This window comes from Eptesicus fuscus, chromosome 10 (genome assembly GCF_027574615.1).
Source record: "Eptesicus fuscus isolate TK198812 chromosome 10, DD_ASM_mEF_20220401, whole genome shotgun sequence".
NCBI lineage: Eukaryota > Metazoa > Chordata > Mammalia > Chiroptera > Vespertilionidae > Eptesicus > Eptesicus fuscus.
The window spans coordinates 87,058,984-87,077,501 of NC_072482.1; the positions used below are offsets into that span (position 1 = coordinate 87,058,984).

The 18,518-nt window shown below is 41.9% G+C and overlaps 1 protein-coding gene across 3 annotated transcripts; it reads left to right on the forward strand.

The window, feature by feature from the left end:
- Positions 1 to 508: 508 nt before the first annotated feature.
- Positions 509 to 18,094, forward strand: GPRC6A (G protein-coupled receptor class C group 6 member A). 3 transcript variants are annotated; one of them, XM_028142048.2, is made up of 6 exons: positions 509 to 702; positions 3,941 to 4,244; positions 5,279 to 6,115; positions 11,598 to 11,810; positions 14,093 to 14,216; positions 16,980 to 18,094. In XM_028142048.2, exons 1-6 carry the CDS (start codon positions 509 to 511, stop codon positions 18,092 to 18,094), a joined length of 2,787 nt encoding a protein of 928 aa, XP_027997849.2. The 3 variants fall into 3 exon arrangements, with proteins under 3 accessions (XP_027997849.2, XP_054578407.1, XP_054578406.1); XM_054722432.1 differs by having other exon boundaries at positions 5,279 to 5,590; XM_054722431.1 differs by lacking the exon at positions 11,598 to 11,810.
- Positions 18,095 to 18,518: the final 424 nt, after the last annotated feature.

Below are 18,518 nucleotides of genomic sequence, written 5' to 3' on the forward strand. Positions count from 1 at the left end.
GCTTTTCAAAGCAAAACACTATGTCAGACAAGTTTCACCTTGTTTTTAGTTTTGCCCATCACTACAAAAAAACGATTTATTCCTCTTACATGTAAACATGTAAATACCTAAACTTAACTGAATTTCATTTTTTAAATAGAGCCTTTTCAAGAAGATAAAAGCAGGATGCTACTTAAACAGTTTATGAACTGCATTGACGCTTTTGTGCCTTGAATATGACACCCCTGGAAATACGAAAGTGTCCTTGTGTTTCTATCCACTTTCCCAGGCACTCCTGCTGTGACACATCTCCCCCAAAGGAGTGTTAGGAAGTCTGATGTGCTCTTATTGGTGAAGAGCTGTTTTGACTTTCAGCAAGTATCTGCATACTGAGTGTTTCTGGCCCTTGCCACTGTCCTATACCTTCCATGGTGTTTACAGGTAAAATAGCTACATGTTGTTGGCACTCTACTCTGTGAGCTTACTGTTTCCTGAGAACGTGCATGAAGTGAGCAAATGAGTTAGAAACATGGCATTACTGATTGTGCTGATTACCTGCTTTGTGATTATTCTTGCTCCTTCCCAGCCCTGCCAGACCCCTGATGACTTTGTGGCGGCCACTTCTCCGGGACATATCATGATTGGAGGTTTGTTCGCCATTCATGAAAAAATGCTGCCCTCAGAAGGTTATCCCAGACGACCAGAAATCCAGAAATGTGTTGGGTGAGTAAAGCCTTAAAGAACACAATTAAATTTCAAGGTTACACAGAGAGACCAGGTATGCAAATGTGTACTTGTATTGACATCTAACCTGTTTTAATAAAATTTAAACTCTCATGTTTTTAAGTTGTCATAGTCTTACTATGCTTCCTTAAAAGAGAGATGTTATCAGTGCTATGTATATAACTAGCCTCCAAGTGCAGAAGCAATGAATGTTTTTTATTAATAAGTTTATATATGTTTTGCCTGGAAAAAAAAATCCCAGAAGTCAGTTGAAGAAAACCAAGAAGACACTGTAGTCTGTCCATCACAAATATACTTAACATGTTTACATTTCTATCATTCACAACATGGTTTTTGTTTTAAACATGGATCTGTTACTTAATCCTTAGTTTAAAATAGGATTTAAAATTTTTCTATATATTAATATTTTTGTCAACACTGCATTTATTTCATTGTTTTTTAATCTAATTGTTTAATGATAAATTAAGGCCCTTCCTCAACCCAAAGTGTTCCTTCCTTGTTAAACACTTTACATGTTTATAGAAAAGACAACAGGCACAGTTTAATACGGAAAAGTAAAGTGGGGTAGAGGATGTTACAAATAGATTTTCTTTAAGGAGAGCAGGATATTTGAATTCTAATTTCAGTTTGGGGGCAAACTAATTTTGTAGACTTAGGCCAATCACTTAAACTCTTTGAGTTCCAGTTTCCAATGTTCTCATCTCTATATAAAAAGAGGTAATATGCTAATTGGTCCTAAGGGTGTCCCAGTCAAGACCTGTCAACAGGCAGGAGCTGGTGGGCGGGGACAGGGACAGGGACGGGGACTTCAGCCCCCAGCGCAGGTGCGCGCAGGCCTGCCCAGCAATAAGGTCACACTGCCTGGGAAGGCAGAGGCTGCTCCCAATGGAGGCACGCACAGGTAGGAGCTGCTGGGCGGGGATGGGGGCAGGAACTTGAGCCAGCAGGACATGAGGCTGCCGCCAGGGGCGCCCCCCCCCCTTGGAGGCACACACAGGCCCACAGTGCCATCCAGCCCAGAAGGAGGGCATCAGGATGGGGGCAGGGCCTCGGCAGAGAGCTCTCAGCACTCCTGCACTGGGGTCTGATGGCGCAGAGAGGAAGGGAGAGCACATAGGCAGTTAGGGTGTTTAGCCCAGGAGGGGAGAGCAGATAGGCAGTTAGGGGGATCAGGCCAGGAGGGGAGAGCAGTTAGGGCCATCAGGCCAGCAGGGGAGCAGTTAGGGGCATCAGGTAGGTGGGAGAGCAGTTAGGGGCATCAGGCAGGCAGGCAGGTGAGCGCTTAGGAGCCGGCGGTTCTGGATTGCGAGAGGGATCCCAGATTGGAGAGGGTGCAGGCCAGGCTGAGGGACCTCCCTCCACAAATTTCGTGCACCGGGCCACTAGTCTGTAAAATAAGGGCCTGGGTAACCTCTAAGGATGCAGGTGGCATAAGCTTTTGTAGCTATGGCAATCTGATCCCCATGCTTCCTTTTAACCCTAACATCCCAATCTTGATGTTTTTGTGTAAATTTAATCTCATTTTCCCACCCCTTTTTCTTTCTTTATCAAAAAGTACTTAATATTGTATGCCAACTATACTTACATTTTTAAAAAAGTATCTACCAAGCCCTCTAAGAATGATTTCAGATTGAATGTGATCCCACAGCACAATGAGATTCCTTCCTGGCATTCTACTCAGAAGCTGGGCATGTTGAGCTACTGTTATCATAATAGTTGATTATCAAGAATACCGGGGAACACTCCAAAATAATTAATGAAGATTTTTTTCAGAGCACTAAATTGGTACCCAAAGAAGGACTACAGGTTTGAGGCCCACAATTATAGGCTAATAATTAAGAATGGAAAACACTAAAGAATTATTTGATCTAAAAAGCAAACTTATTCCAGGGAAAAAAATCACTAAATTAAACATCCTTTCACCTATTGTCACTCCTTGAGAGAAATATTCATTCACCATTAAACAACTATTTATTAAATGCCTATGTCACTGAGGCCCAGTTCTAGACACTGGATATACTGGGGTGAATACACCAAGGAGGTTCTGATGCTCATGGAGCTAACATGTGGGTACTCTGAAAATATTATACATTTTAATTGGCAGATAATTCATTGCTTTAACCTTTCTCCTTTGTATCTTTCTTTAAATTAAAAACTTACTCTAAACTTGTCAAGCTTCACATTTAGATAATCCACAAGGACAAAAAATGTTATTCAAATAATTTTATTTATTTTGTTATATCTCAATTAATTAAGAGGAAACTTTAGAAGAGCAAAACCATGAACAATAATATCCCCTCTTATTCATTTAAGAACATTATTGAACCCTTACTATGTTTTAGGTTCTGTTGGCAACCTTTTGTATATGGCAAAGGATGAAATAAACGTAACAGTAAATACGTAATCAAACAACTCAGTGCTCTGGAATAATCACACACCTAGAAGTCAATTGGAAAAGCCCTCTGAAACAGGAAATAGCTATCCCTTGGAGCCAAAATAGTGTACTTTGGCCAGGAGAAGGCTACTTGGCTTTTATTCAGAGACTGTTTGTAGGTTTATTTTTAAGAACCTTATTAATCTGATTTTCGGCCACAACAGATTATAATCAGAAAATTAAAATATAGGCTTGTGAATCTAAAACACAGGTGCTCGGACAGCAATAAAGTGCTGACGTTACATTCAAAAAAGGAAAAATCAAACACATCTTCATACTGCAGAATACTAAACTGAGTGCTCAAAATTATCCCAAAATTCATTAAGAAAAGGTTAAATCCTATTCCACAGAATTCACTTGAGAAACTATGGGGTCCTTTTTAAAAAATATTTTCTTACTGATTTCAGAGAGGAAGGGAGAGGGGGAGAGAGATAGAAATATCAATGATGAGAGAGAATCATCAATCAGCTGCCTCCCTTATGCCCCTTACTGGAGATGGAGCCTGCAACCTAGGCATGCGCCCTGACCAGGAATCAAATAGTGACCTCCTGGTTCATAGGTCAACGCTCAACCATTGAGCCACGCTGGCTGGGCTGGGTTTCTATATATCTTTTTAGAAAGGTTTCCATCAAAAATTATTTTTAAATAAAGTTTAGCCCCTTCAAAAGGTAAGTTTCATTGATCCAGAAACTATTACAAGGCTGAGATGTGGATAAAATGAGATATCATCATGTCTGTAGAAAAGTTAATTTCTGATTTCAAAACATGCTTCTTTCTCAACAGGTTTGAAATAGCAATGTTTCTGCAAACTCTTGCTCTGATACACAGCATCGAGATGATCAATAATTCAACATTATTATCTGGAGTCAAACTGGGGTACGAAATCTATGACACTTGTACCGAAGTGACCGTGGCAATGGCAGCTGCTCTGAGGTTTCTTTCTAAGTTCAACTGCTCCAGAGAAATTGTGGAGTTCAAGTGCAACTATTCCAGCTACATGCCAAGGGTTAAGGCTGTCATCGGGGCTGGCTACTCAGAAATAAGCATGGCTGTCTCCAGGATATTGAGTTTACAGCTCATGCCACAGGTAGGTTTTGTTCCACCTCCCTCCATTGGTTTTGATTGTACTTTTTATTATGAAAGGTCGGGGTAATTTGGGAAACTAGTTAGGAAGTTGCTTTTACTTTAACGTTCCTTTCTCATAGTCCAGTGGTTGGCAAACTCATTAGTCAACAGAGCCAAATATCAACAGTACAACGATTGAAATTGCTTTTGAGAGCCAAATTTTTTAAACTTAAACTTCTTCTAACGCCACTTCTTCAAAATAGACTCGCCCAGGCCGTGGTGTTTTGTGGAAGAGCCACACTCAAGGGGCCAAAGAGCTGCATGTGGCTCACGAGCCGCAGTTTGCCTACCACTGTCCTAGTCCAAGAGAGGATGTTTCCTATATGGATCAGATAGCGGACAAAGCACGAAGGGAGTAGTCACTTCTCAGTCTGTCTAGTTTCTGAGTGTTTTCAGCATGATTTGGACCAGACACAAACCTTTGAGGACCTCCACGGCCTTGTTTCTGAAATAGTATCAGTCAGGTGCTATGAAGAAAACAGGAGAGTGAGAAGGAAGGGGGAATGGAGGTCAAGAAGGACTTCTCAAAGAGATAATGTTTAGCTGAAAACTAGAATGAGAAGGGGCAGCCAAGGGCAGATAGAGGAGGGAAGGAGAGTATCTAGGCTAAAAAAAAAAAAAAAGATCAGCATGTACAATGTTAACATGTCCAGAGACTAAAATGGCTAGATCAGGTGAGCAGAAAGGAGCATGGTAAGAAATGCGTTTACGGAGAGAGGCAAAGGCCAGGTCATGTAGCATCTTGTAAACTGTGATATGATTTGCATTTGTTCTGAGTACGATGAGAAAGCTTTGAGCAGACTGTGGCACTACAGCTCTCTCTGTAACGCAAACCAAGAACCAGGAGGTAAGAAAGGGGTCTCTGAAGAACCAGATTTTAGAGAGCCCTGCACTAAGTTCTTGCATCATTACTCAGAGTCAAGCAACACGGACTAGGAACAGCCGTCTGGAGCTCTTTTCATGCACCATAACTAAAATATTCTTGTCAATTTCCAGGTGAGTTATGAATCAACGGCAGAAATCCTAAGTGACAAAATTCGCTTTCCTTCATTTTTACGAACTGTGCCCAGTGACTTCTACCAAACTAAAGCCATGGCCCACCTGATTCAGAAATCTGGATGGAACTGGATTGGCATCATCACCACAGATGATGACTACGGACGACTGGCTCTCAGCACTTTTGTACTTCAGACCATGGCAAATAATGTGTGCATCGCCTTCAAAGAAGTCCTCCCAGCCTTCCTCTCAGATAACACCATTGAGATCAGGATCAACCAGACACTGGAGAAAATCACAGCAGAAGCCCACGTTAATGTCATTGTGGTATTTCTGAGGCAATTCCATGTTTTCAGTCTCTTCAGTAAAGCCATCGAAAGGAATATAAATAAGGTCTGGATTGCTAGTGATAACTGGTCAACAGCCATCAAGATCACCACCATTCCTAACATTAAAAGGATTGGCAAAGTTGTAGGGTTTACCTTTAGAAAAGGGAATGTGTCCTCTTTCCAGTCCTTTCTTCAAAATCTGCATATGTTCCCCAGTGATCATAACAAACCCTTAAATGAATACGCCATGCTCTTGTCTGCCTGTGCTTCTGTCCAAGACAGTGATTTGAGTCAATGCATTTTCAACCATTCTCAGGGGACTTTGGCCTACACGGCTAACAAGGATACAGACAGGAACTTCTCCCTGAGAAATGACTTCCTTTGGGAGTACACGGAGCCAGGACTTGTTCACAGTATTCAGCTCGCTGTGTTTGCCCTTGCTCATGCCCTGCGGGATCTGTGCCAAGCTCGAGACTGTAAGAACCCCAACGCCTTTCAACCGTGGGAGGTACTAACTCACATACCCAAGAAAATTCCCCTACCACAATTTCCTCCATTTCTTTCATTGCTTTAATTTGCAGTTATAAGAAACGCTCTTAGTATTCCTCTTATTAGTCAACACCTTCCGTGTTTGAGTAACCTGGATTTCTACCCATTGCTTTTTGTTCCTGAAGATAATAGAGTTATTTTACCTTTACTTCCTACTCTGACCCGCAAAAGTTGTGTTCTTTTATTTTTCAAGAAGATTCTGTTGATAGTGCTATTTTCCTGGAGTTTATGGATTTGTAGCTGATCTAGAGTTTCTCAAGGCTTCATAAGGATTACCGTATTTTCCGGCATATAAGACAACTGGGCGTATAAGATTTTCCTGGGTTAAAAAGTCGTCTTATACGCCAGAAAATACGGTACTTTTTTCATGCTCTTAACAAATGCAAGATAGACCAGGCATGCTTAATGATTCTTTTTATCGTTACTAAATATTATGGATGAGAAAACTAAGCTAGGAAGTGCCAGAAATATGATTCTAGTCTGGGTCATCTGATTCCACGCCCTCTACTTTTCATGATGTCGCTGGTGACGTATAGTCCCAAAACCTCCAATTATGACTCTGACTTAGGGCAGTCTCTCTAAAACTGCAGTCTTCTTCAAATGAATGTTTTAGGTCAATCATAACAGTTCCTATGATATCTCCATTTAAAATGAATCACTAATTGTGTGTAAAGGACGCCTTTCCCTTTCTTCTCTTTGATTAGTTTGTAGAAACACAAGCTTAATGTGGCCCTATTTCGTGAAAATTTTTCTATTCTGTTTTTTAAATGCCCATGAACAAGTCATTTAAAAGCAAATTGCTGCTTTCTGATGATAAATTTAACTCATCAAAAACAAATTCCTCAGTATTATGTATTCAAAGCCTTGAAGCAGAATCATGTTCCTAAAATATATTTGTTTTAAATTTGGGAATAAAGCTCAATTCTTCTGTTCTTACAAGTGGGAATCCAGGACAGGTTATTTCTACTTTTGTAATTTTTATTTTAAACACCCACAAACACCAGCTCCAGAGTCTGAGGTGATCAGCTTACATTTGGGTGGATCATGTGATGGTCATAGGGTGTTTTAAATTGTCCATTTTAAAACTAGTTTTCACCTTGGAAATGCAAAGCACAAAACCTAATAAAGAAGTAAGATTAGAAATTAGGATATTTTTCAAATTAGAACTCGCTTTAAAATATATATACCTAGTAATTTTAAGATGCCTGTTTGAAAATATACTCTTTTTAGTATAAAATGTTTAATAAGGGATTGGAAAAAACTATAAATTAAGTGGACATCATAATGAAATCACAACATAAAAAGCCTCATAAGGAAAGAGAAATACAAATAGCAAGAGCTATTCATCCTCTAAAGGTCTGGGAATATATTTTACATCAGGATTAAATCTCAAATCTTCTGAGGAAAAGACTGGAGATAGTATAATCTAAACAAAATCTGCTAAAATGTTTTATTTAAACACTAGAAGCCTGGGGTTGTCCTTTATGTCGCAGGGAGTCTGTTTATCTAGAAACAAACAGAAACAGATTGGAAAGGAAGAAGAGAGGATCCTTTGATCATGATGTGAGTGACCTATGTCTGTGCCATATTCAGTAGGACAAATAATGCAAATAATGTTGTCTTTTTATGAGGGAAGTTCCATAGACATTAAACTTTAAAAATCAGCAACATGTAAGGTCACTAATCAAAGATACATTCCTAAAGATTATTTTCCCACTGGCAAAATTCACTAACATTTAAATAATAGTTTTTGAATGATTTTAGATTTCAAATCACTTTAAAGAATTTCATTTTTCCCAATATTTGAGGATAATCCTTACTTCCATGAGGAAATGTCTAATAATCAAACTTCTATAAATACACTTATTTAGCGAATATTGGTTGGATATCTCAATGTTCTAGACATTGTGCTTAGTGCTAAAAATATTATAGAAACTAAGACAATTTTCTCCCTAAAGTTCTCTAGTGAGGCATACAATCAAACCATTAGGGGTGGGGAAAAGACCAATGTGGCAATCCAGGCTAAAATAGGGATGCTTTGTACTACAGTATGACAACGGGGATGGAGAAACATATACAGGGTGAGGCAAAAGTAGGTCTACAGTTGTTGTTATGGAAATAATAAAATAATTAATAAATAATAATACAAGCATCAACTCTAGTTTTGCATACTCATAACTGTCAACGTACTTTTCTCCCACCCTGTACATGAATATTTAAGGGGAAGAATGAAGAGAGCATTTGGAGAGAAACTGCATATAAAGGATGATAGATGGAAGTACAGATGCTACAAATGAGTCAAACATGTGAGCAACTGGTGCCATTTGTTGAGGTGGAAACACAGAGAAGAGGGGAGGTCTGATCAGAGGAGGAAATAGTAAGCATTGCATTTTGGAGATGTTGACTTTGAAGAACTTATGAGACATCCTCCATAGCAATGGCGGTAGGCTATTAGTCCAGACATCAGGAGAGACACGTTCAAATAAGAGAGTGATTTTGGAGTGATAACAAAAATAATAACTGTAAAATTTTAGGTCTTACTGTACTAAAATTTTATCATCTTTAATTTTTATATTAGTGTAGGGCCACAGGACTCATATCTTCCCACTCCATCTGAAAGAAGTGACAAGAGGAAGCGTTTCTGGTGACTGACACAATAGTTTAGAGACGGAGGGGACCTCGGCAGTAGGGTCTGGTCCATGGTCACCCATGTAGCTAGGAGTGAACCTGCCCCAGCTTTAGTCCAGTGGGCTTTGTGCTCCACCACAGAAAACTTCACAAAAGAAAAAAAACATAGGTTGGTATCGGAGGTACAAGGCTGCTTCCTCTGCTGTTCTGTGGTCTACTCACATAGATACCTCCGTTTCATAAGCACAGCTTATTGTGGAGAGAGAGTGAAGCATCAGAGCCCTTAGGGAAATGGAAAACATCAACTACACCAGCTTATCGGGTGTGACCTCCTGGACTTGTGTTCTCAAAGGCACAGAGGTGAATTAGCTAATAATGGATATGCAAATCCTACTCTCTACATTTTGTAGTGTCGATTTATAGTGAATTTCAGAGTCTTGATGAAAAATAAATACATAATTGGTGGAAAAAGGCATTTAATAGATTAATAACTGGAGTGTTAATGTACAACACTGCAGTGCAAATGTTCTATCATATTTAACAAGGAATAAAATGCACTGTGTTATTTGCCTCCACCCGCTTTCCTATAAGAACAAGCACAGAATTGCACTTATTTACATCATACAATGTTATCATTATTTACAGAATGTGTATGTGTCAGAACTTTACCCTGTGAAACCTAATTAAATGCAGGGAAAAAACAGGTGGAAATTATAGTTCAAACACAAGAGTGGAAAAGGATATGCTCCCTAAAGAACTGAGTTACTGGGGCTTAGGTGTGTGTTTTGCTTAAGGAAGGAACTGAAAAAAAAAAATCAACATACAGGCAGAGGTGGGAATCTTGACAATAGACCCTCACTTATTCTTTTATTTTTGTTCCCTCCATTTTTTTCTTCCACAAAATTGCTAGAATAGGATTTTTTTTTGTTAATTTCACCAGGTTAAATCTAATATCCTGCTATTTAAATGTAACACTGATGAAATTACGGTCATTACGTGAACTATGAAATCTGTGGGAATGTGTAATAAAATCAATATACTTAGAGATTTTACTAAAGTGACATTTGGTCATTGAAATGACTGTCACAGCTAATATATTTTCCTTAAAATACAACTTGATTTTTTTTATATTCTATTGACAAAAAAAAAAAAAATGAAGGTAAGAAACATTCATAAACAATTAACTGAGATGGAATAAAATAAGAATAATTCTATTCAAATAGAATAATTTTTGCCTCGTTTCATAGCTTTTGCACCTAACAAAGGCCACGTGGCATCACAGACCTAGATAATGAGCGGGCCTGGTGTGTTCACAGAGGCTACTTACTTAGCCGTGATTATATATCAAGTTAACAGAGGAGCCAGACCTGCAACCTGCTTTCTTCCCCCGTGCTCAGTGTGCTTCCTCTGAAGCACAAGCCCAACATGGCTGCCTCATTTGTCAGTAACATGTTTCCTGTCCTAGTTGCATTGTATTCACTGAACAAATTGGTTTAAAAAAAAAAAGTAATTTTTCATTGCATTTCTATCCCCTCAAGTTAAAAAAATTATTTAATATTAATATATTAAATGGAATTTAGAAGTCACTGTACTCTGCACTCAATCACTGAAGCAGAGTTGAGATAATAAGATCCAAACCTCCCACGTGGCTTACAAAGTATGGACTTAGGTGGACATTAGCCATTCCCTTACCGGCACCCATCAACCAAACTTCTCTGATGGGGGTGCTACTCAGTACATGCCCCAGAGCAGGGTGCTGCTGTTACTGGCCACCTCCCAGGTGTGTAGCTCGGTCCCCTCAGCCTTTATTTTGGGGAGGTGAGCGGGACAACGACTGGCTTGAATTACCCGCTCAGACGGGGCCAAGACCCAGGCCAACTGTGATTCTAGAAAGAAAAGGTGCCTTTTGCTACCTTTCATAGTGACAGGTGGCACATTGGTGAATACTTTGGAGTCAGAGAGAAAAAACAGTGAGAAGACTTTGAATTAATATATTATTAGGTGCAATGGAAAGACCATATAATGAAAGTCAAGATGTCCTCAGATAACTCCCTTTGCCCCTTGGCTAGGGGTCCTCATATAAGAAAAGAGGAAGATAATCCGTGTTCAGCATGCTTCACCAAGTTGTTACGAAGTAAAACGGTATCACAGATTTGAGTATTAGCAAGTAATAGATAAATGTCAGATGACATTGTTAGTTGATAGACTCAATACTTTTATTTGTTTGCATATTGTCCTCATTAATTAATGACAGGTATTAATAGGTATTAAAACAGCCTTTATTAACCCTTACTCTGTGCCAGATAGTGGGCACTCTTTACATTCAAAATTATATTTAATCCTTCCAAAAACCCTAGAAGGTACCGGTAGGTTTCATTTACTTCCTCTTACAAATGGAGAAGCTGAGGCCTAAGAAAAATTGTAACTATTGGCATCACACCACTAATTAGATATGGAACCAGAGTTCGAGTCCAGGCATCTGCCCCAGAGGACCCATCCTGAAATTCTGCAATGTGGAAAAATGAATATGCTCAGATTTCAATGTCATGGTCTAGAGAAGCTACCAGCCATAAACATTAACTTGCTTCTCAAATTCACAGAGCAAGACTTTGGCAGAAATGAGGCTAGAGTTCTCAAATTGTTGCCCAATAGGTAAGAACCTTTGCATCTAGTTACCACACTCACTGATTCGAGATGTCTTTTTTCTAATTTGTAGATAATGTTCCTTGTAAGGCAGTGTTACAATTTTAAGATTGATATAATGGATACACTTACAATATTTCTATAGTGTTTGTTTCTATTCTTTTTTATAGTTACTAGAGGTGCTGAAAAATGTGAAATTCACGGATGGAGGAAAGTCATTTCATTTTGATGCCCATGGGGATATGAATACTGGATATGATGTTGTGTTCTGGAAGGAGGTCAATGGCCACATGACTATCACCAAGATGGCACAATATGACTTGAAGAATGATGTCTTTATCATCACAGACCAGGAAACAAAAAAAGAGTTCAGGAATCTTAAGGTAATTGTGCTGTAGGTTGCTTTGTAGCACTCAAATTAATTGGTACCTCAGTTGCAAAAGTCCTTGACCCCACCACCAGGGCCTCCAGTGAGCCTATCCATTGTCCCCAACTTCTTTCCTTAAATTCCATAGCTAACTTGTGGTTTTGTTCCTTGTACACACCCTCAATTCCTCTCTCTCTCTCTCTCTCTCTCTCTCTCTCCCTCTCTCTCTCTCTCTCTCTGAAAGTGTGGTTCACTTTCTTATTTTCTTTCTGTCTTTCCTAAAATGTAACCATCTGCCCTAGCCAGTGCTCAATGGTTAGAGCATCAGCCCACACACCAAAGGGTCGATTCCCAGTCAAGGACATGCACCTGGGCTGCAGCTTCTATCCTAGGCCCCAGGAGGCAACCAATTGATGTATTTCTCTCACACCTCTCTCTCGTTCTTGCTCTCCCTGCTTCCCTTCCACTCTCTCTTAAAATAAGCAATGGAAAAAAATATCCTCCAGTGAGGATTAATCCTATCTAATAATAGACAAATATGCAAATTGACCATACCTCCGACACACCCACAAACCACGCCCACCATTCAATCAGAGCAAGTATGCAAATTAACCCAAACCAAGGTGGCTACAGCCACAGAGAGCAAGGTTTCCTAGGTAACAGAGGAAGCCAAGCTTTCTGCCAGCCGTTGCAGGCCTAAGCCTCCACTCAAGCTACAAAGTTTCAATTATAGAAGGTAAACAAATTCAAACAAATGGCAGCAGAATGGAGCTTGAGAGAGCAGGCCAGGGTTGCCACCGGCAACAGGGGAAGCAAAGCTTTCTGCACACCCTGGCCGGGCCCACCCAATTAAGGCAACAAAGTTTCAATTATAACCCCAACACAAATGGCCTGCGGGCCTCGGAGGGAGCCCCAGGCTTGGCTCTACTCCAGGCTACAAAGTTTCAATTGTAGAAGGTAAATAAATTCCAGATACCAGGGCCTCCGCTTGCGTTGCCAGGGGGCGTGGCCCACCTGCAAACCACCACAGGCCCCTCACTCAGGCTGCCCCACGCCCCAAGGGAACCCCTCCCTGATCAGGGACACCCTTCAGGGCAAACCAGCTGGCCCCCACCCCTGTACCAGGCCTCTATCCTATCTAATAAAAGAGTACTATGCAGATTGATTATCACTGCAACACACAATATAGCTGCCCCCATGTGGTCAAAGATCCTGCCCCCATGTGGACACAAGATGGCCACCACAAGATGGCCAACAGGAGAGGGCAGTTGGGAGGCACCCGGCCTGCAAGGGAGGGCAGTTGAGAAGGACCAGGCCTGCAAGGGAGGGCAGTTGGAGGTGATCAACCCTGCAGGAGAGGGCAGTTAGGGGTGACCAGGCCGGCAGAGGAGGGAAGTTGGGGGCAAACAGGCTGGCAGCAGAGTGGTTAGGGGGTGATCAGGCTGGCAGGCAGAAGCGGTTAGGGGCAATCAGGAAGGCAGGCAGGCAAGCAGTTGGGAGCCAGCAGTCCTGGATTGTGAGAGGGATGTCCGACTGCCCGTTTAGGCCCGATCCCAGGGATCGGGCCTAAACAGGCAGTCGGACATCCCTTGAGGGGTTCCAGATTGGAGAGGGTACAGGCTGGGCTGAGGGACAATCCCCCTCCGTGCACAAATTTCGTGCACCGGGCCTCTAGTAAAAAATAAAAGAGAGAGAGAGACCAGTTTGCCTTTCTGAAGGAAACACCCACAGATATTTCAAGGAACACTCAGAAGTATTTCAAGAAGGTAGCAAAAACAAATAAAACCTGAGATCAATTAGGTCAGATTTCAAGATCCTCTTGTCAATATGCAGGCTAGTTGGGCTATCAGCATTTGTGATAACTCAGCCGAACCCATAGTCTAAGACATCAGATAATCTCAAATCTATTGACATCCCCAAGCTATCATGCCTTTGCTCTCTCTTATGTGGGGCATACAAAGGGCCATGTTGCTGGGAAGAAAGGTTTCACTTTTATCCCTGTAATGATGCCCAGCTTGTCTCAGGTGAAGTCCTGTGGTTGTAGCCGAGCATCCTCCGGGAGTGTGGGCACTTCAGATTAAAGGTTTGCTCTGGAAGACCTATAAGGTAGTTTTACTATCTATTTTCCATTTTTTTTAGACTTATTCACATTCCTCCAGATCACAACACAATCCAACGATACTATTTTTTTAAAGACCAAAATACTATTTAGTAAGTATATCTTTAAATTAAGTCCAAGTTAGTGAAAATAAATCTTTTTTAAAAAAAATCTATTTGGGATTTCTTTTCATTTTGCAGCAAATTCAATCGAAATGCTCCAAGGAATGCAGTCCTGGGCAGATGAAGAAAACCACCAGAAGTCAGCATACCTGCTGCTATGAGTGTGTGAACTGCCCTGAAAATCACTACAGTAACCAGACGGGTAATTACAGTCTCTGCAACCTGGGCAGTGACATGCCTAGACCATTTCTCTTAGGCTGATATTTTGTTTATATGAATCCCATTTTGGATTATTCTTTCATTTGTGGGGGGGGGGGAGCATCTCATGCCTCTCTCCTAGATAAAATAGCTGTGAAATTTCATCTTATCTTTGGAATCTGCTCTATTATATCAGCAGACATGCAACCAATACACAATAAGGATGTGAAAGTAACTTCACATGCAAGGGAAAATGACATCCCCTCAACTGGATTCCTCTCCTGCACTTCTTAAAACAGTGCATGTCCTCTGTCCATTTTTATCCATGTATCTCCCACACTGATATGCCGACTTGCAGTTGGGGCACAATAGCTATAAATAACTAATACTGAATTATCTAAGCCAAGCATAATAGAAATCTATGTAGATACAGAGGTTTGCTTACCCGGGAGATCTCATTATTCTTACCCAGAGACAACAGTGAAGCCTGAAGAAGAACCTTCTGTGAGACAAGGGGGTGAACTATTGACAGAGATTAGATGCTACTAACTGATCATTTTGCCAAACCTGTTAACAATTTGACAACATCAGAGCAATATACACATATTAGAGAACAGGAGTGAGGTCAGTAGCCTTCGGAACCCTGAAAGGAGCTATCAGCACTTTCCCTGGAGTCAAGCCTGCTTTAAAAGCATCATATTCCTGCCCTAGCTGGTTTGGCTCAGTGGATAGAGTGTATGACCTGAGGACTGACTGGTCCCAGGTTCGATTCCCGTCAAGGGCACATGCCCAGGTTGCAGGCTCCATCCCCAGTGTGGGGCATGTATCAGTGATTCTTTCATCATTGATGTTTCTATCTTTCTCTCCCTTTTCCTTTCGTCTCTGAAATCAATAAAAATATATTGTAAAATAAATAAATAAATAAATAAAAGCATCACATTCCCTTAACAGAAGCATTCCTATTTGTCCTATAAAAGCTGAGAACCCCAGAGCCAGAATAGCTCCCGAATGCTTATTCTTTTTTTTCTAATTGGCTCCAAGACGAGAAGCATCCCAATGTAAACATTCTAATATCCATGTTCTGTCATTGTTTTACAAAAATCCCATTTATCCCAAACTGGAATGGGCTGTGCTGCATAAATAATTAGGTAAGGGGGGGGCGGGTTCCCAGGCAAAAAAGTATCTACAACTGTTTGCCAAGTGGGATAAATAAAAACACCAAGAGAGTACATAGCATTTATTTCTCATAAAGACGCACAAAGTCTTTCAGGATACAATCTGGGTTGTCTTTTGCTAACCAGGGCAAGTTGCTTCCAAGAACAAGTGTAAAACACTGAGCACAACTTTGGAGGAACAGCAAGGATGTAGGCTAATCTGAAAGGATACCATCTCCTGTTCCTCTTGACGTCTCCAGTGCACAGCCTTGTACACAGGCGAGGCCAATACATGTTGGCCGAATGAATAAAATGGCAGACACGGGCAGCAATGGGAAAGGAAAGACAGGGCAGAAAGGGAATCGGATTTGGTAAGAGGAGGAGGCCGGGAATGTAGAGTTTATCAACAGAAACACAACCTGACTTTGAGGTTAAGGAGGGAGAGAACCCAGGTGCTGTGTAACGCTGAGTGGGCACTGTGGAGTGTAAGCAGATGGATGCTCACAGCAAGGCTTTTTAGAAGTAGCTGGGACCCCTTCATTAGGGGTGGAAATGGGGAGCAAATGCAATCACACTCCCAGAAACTCCACGCTATCAACTATCAGTGCTGCACCTGCAGTCAGAATCAACATAAACCATTTCCAACCTTATCACTGCGAGCGAGAGGCTCAATGCCACTCACCCCCCCCCCGCACCCCCCTCCCCGGGAAAATAAACTTTAACTCTTATCAACTGTCATGGATTACAATCTTGTGTTATCTCGCTTTGGTTGGGGTGACCCAGCCACACTGTCTCTGATTCTGAAAGAACTGCAGCCTCTTTGACAATAGCAGCTCCCACCACAGTGTCTACGGCCTGCTATGCTCCACACGAAGCATCTCCTATCTATAATCTCACTGAAGGCAGCACCCCAATGAGGCAGAGTCGGTTTTTATGAAGAGAACTGCAAATAGGCTCGGGAAATTCAATTCGCTTGTTCACTATTACAGGACTCACAGGTGACAGAGAACGGGACTTGAGGACATGTCTGATTCTAAAGCTTTTATTCTCAACAGAGTCCCCTGAACAGCCACCTATAATAGCAAGTTCACAGCAGACTAAAATCTCTCTTGAGTATAATAATTTCCTAAAACCCCACAGCCTAGCTGGCTTTTTTTTTTTCTTCCTTTCTTCCTTTTCCCTCACCTTCATCTGTACTCTCTCCCCTTCTTTGGGTTCTGTGCAGGCTTTATTTTAATAAGTAACCATTGTGACCATTATCTATATCCATGTTCTAGTCCCATCTATGGCTGAGAAGAACTCTATTTGTAGAATGCTGGACAATCACCTCATTTATTGCCTGAACCGGTTTGGCTCAGTGGATAGAGCGTCAGCCTGCGGACTCAAGGGTCCCAGGTTCGATTCTGGTCAGGGGCATGTACCTTGGTTGCGGGCACATCCCCAGTAGGGGGTGTGCAAGGGGCAGATGATTGATGTTTCTCTCTCATTGATGCTTCTAACTCTCTCTCCCTCTCCCTTCCTCTCTGTAAAAAAAGTCAATAAAATATATATTTATAAAAATAATCACCTCGTTTAAATGTTTGCAATGTAACCGCATCTCCTCTGTCTCTCAGACATGGATCACTGCCTTTCATGCGACAACGAAACTCACTGGGCCCCGGCGAAGAGCACCACGTGCTTTGAAAAGGAAGTGGAGTATCTCAGCTGGAGTGATGCCCTGGCCATCCTGCTCCTGGCACTGTCCCTGCTGGGAATCGTGTTTGTTCTGGCCGTGGGCATAATATTTACCAGGAACCTGAACACGCCCGTGGTGAAGTCATCTGGGGGATTAACGGTCTGCTACGTGATCCTCCTCTGCCACGTCCTCAATTTTGCCAGCACCGGCTTCTTCGTGGGAGAGCCACAGGACTTCACGTGTAGAACCCGGCAGACGCTGTTTGGGGTGAGCTTTACTCTCTGCGTCTCCTGCATTTTGACCAAGTCCCTGAAAATTCTGCTTGCCTTCAGCTTCGACCCCCAGTTACAGAACTTCCTGAAGTGCCTCTATAGGCCGATCCCCATCATCCTCACTTGCACAGGCATCCAGGTGGCCATCTGCACCCTCTGGCTGGTCTTTGCAGCCCCTGCGGTGGAAGTGAACGTGTCCTTGCCCAGAGTCATTATCCTGGAGTGTGAGGAGGGGTCCGTCCTGGCCTTTGGCACTATGCTGGGCTACATTGCCATCCTGGCCTTCGTTTGCTTCCTATTTGCCTTCAAAGGCAGGAAGTTACCTGAGAATTACAATGAAGCCAAGTTCATCACATTTGGCATGCTCATTTACTTCATAGCTTGGATCACATTCATCCCCGTGTATGCCACCACATCTGGCAAATATTTGCCAGCTGTGGAGATTATCGTTATTTTAATATCCAACTACGGGATCCTGTGTTGCACGTTCTTCCCCAAATGCTATGTTATTCTTTGTAAGCAAGACACTAACACAAAATCGGCCTTTCTCCAGACGGTGTATAGTTACTCTTCCCACAGTGCGGGCAGCCTGGCCACGAGCCATGTTTCCCTGGACTCCACCAACAGCAACAGCACAGCCACCCACCCCGGCTCCGGTGGCCAGCCTGCAGCCTGGCCCAAGGGCAGAGAGCTCCAGACACAAGCATTTGCGCACGTATGCAACGAGAATGTTCCAGGGGCACCTAAAACTCGGCCTCGGAAACGAATTGCAAGCATATGAATGAGTCCTAAGAGGTTGCATGTTGCAGAATAAATGTTTCTCGGTTCTTTGCATGTAGGATGAGCATTTACTTTCCGAGCAAATGTGTTCTACGTGTGTCTTCACTGCCGCTATTTTCACCAAGTTTTGATTGAACACCACCCCGCTTTCCAACCGCTTGTTTAACAAAGAAAGTAGGTCCCTCAACCTGAAACTCACTTTATTTCGTACCACTTCCATCTGCTTCCATCTTTACCTCCTTCCCCTTAAGCACACAGTTAAAGATGGCTCTTCTGTTCAAAACTAGCCCACAAGATAGCATCCTTATTCTCTCCTCTACCCATGCTTTCAAACCTCTTTGTAGGGTTCTCTCCTTGTCTCTTGAGCATCTTTCCCTCCCAACGCCCCCTGCTCAGTCCAGGTGAACAAGCATTTGAACAGTTAT

What these genes read in the sequence shown, in the direction of transcription:
- GPRC6A (XM_028142048.2), top strand. Translation starts at nt 509, where the DNA reads ATGGCATTACTGATTGTGCTGATTACCTGCTTTGTGATTATTCTTGCT. An exon ending in AAGAGTTCAGGAATCTTAAG is followed by an intron (nt 11,811 to 14,092) that starts GTAATTGTGCTG and finishes TTCATTTTGCAG; the next exon opens with CAAATTCAATCGAAATGCTC. An exon ending in TCACTACAGTAACCAGACGG is followed by an intron (nt 14,217 to 16,979) that starts GTAATTACAGTC and finishes TCTGTCTCTCAG; the next exon opens with ACATGGATCACTGCCTTTCA.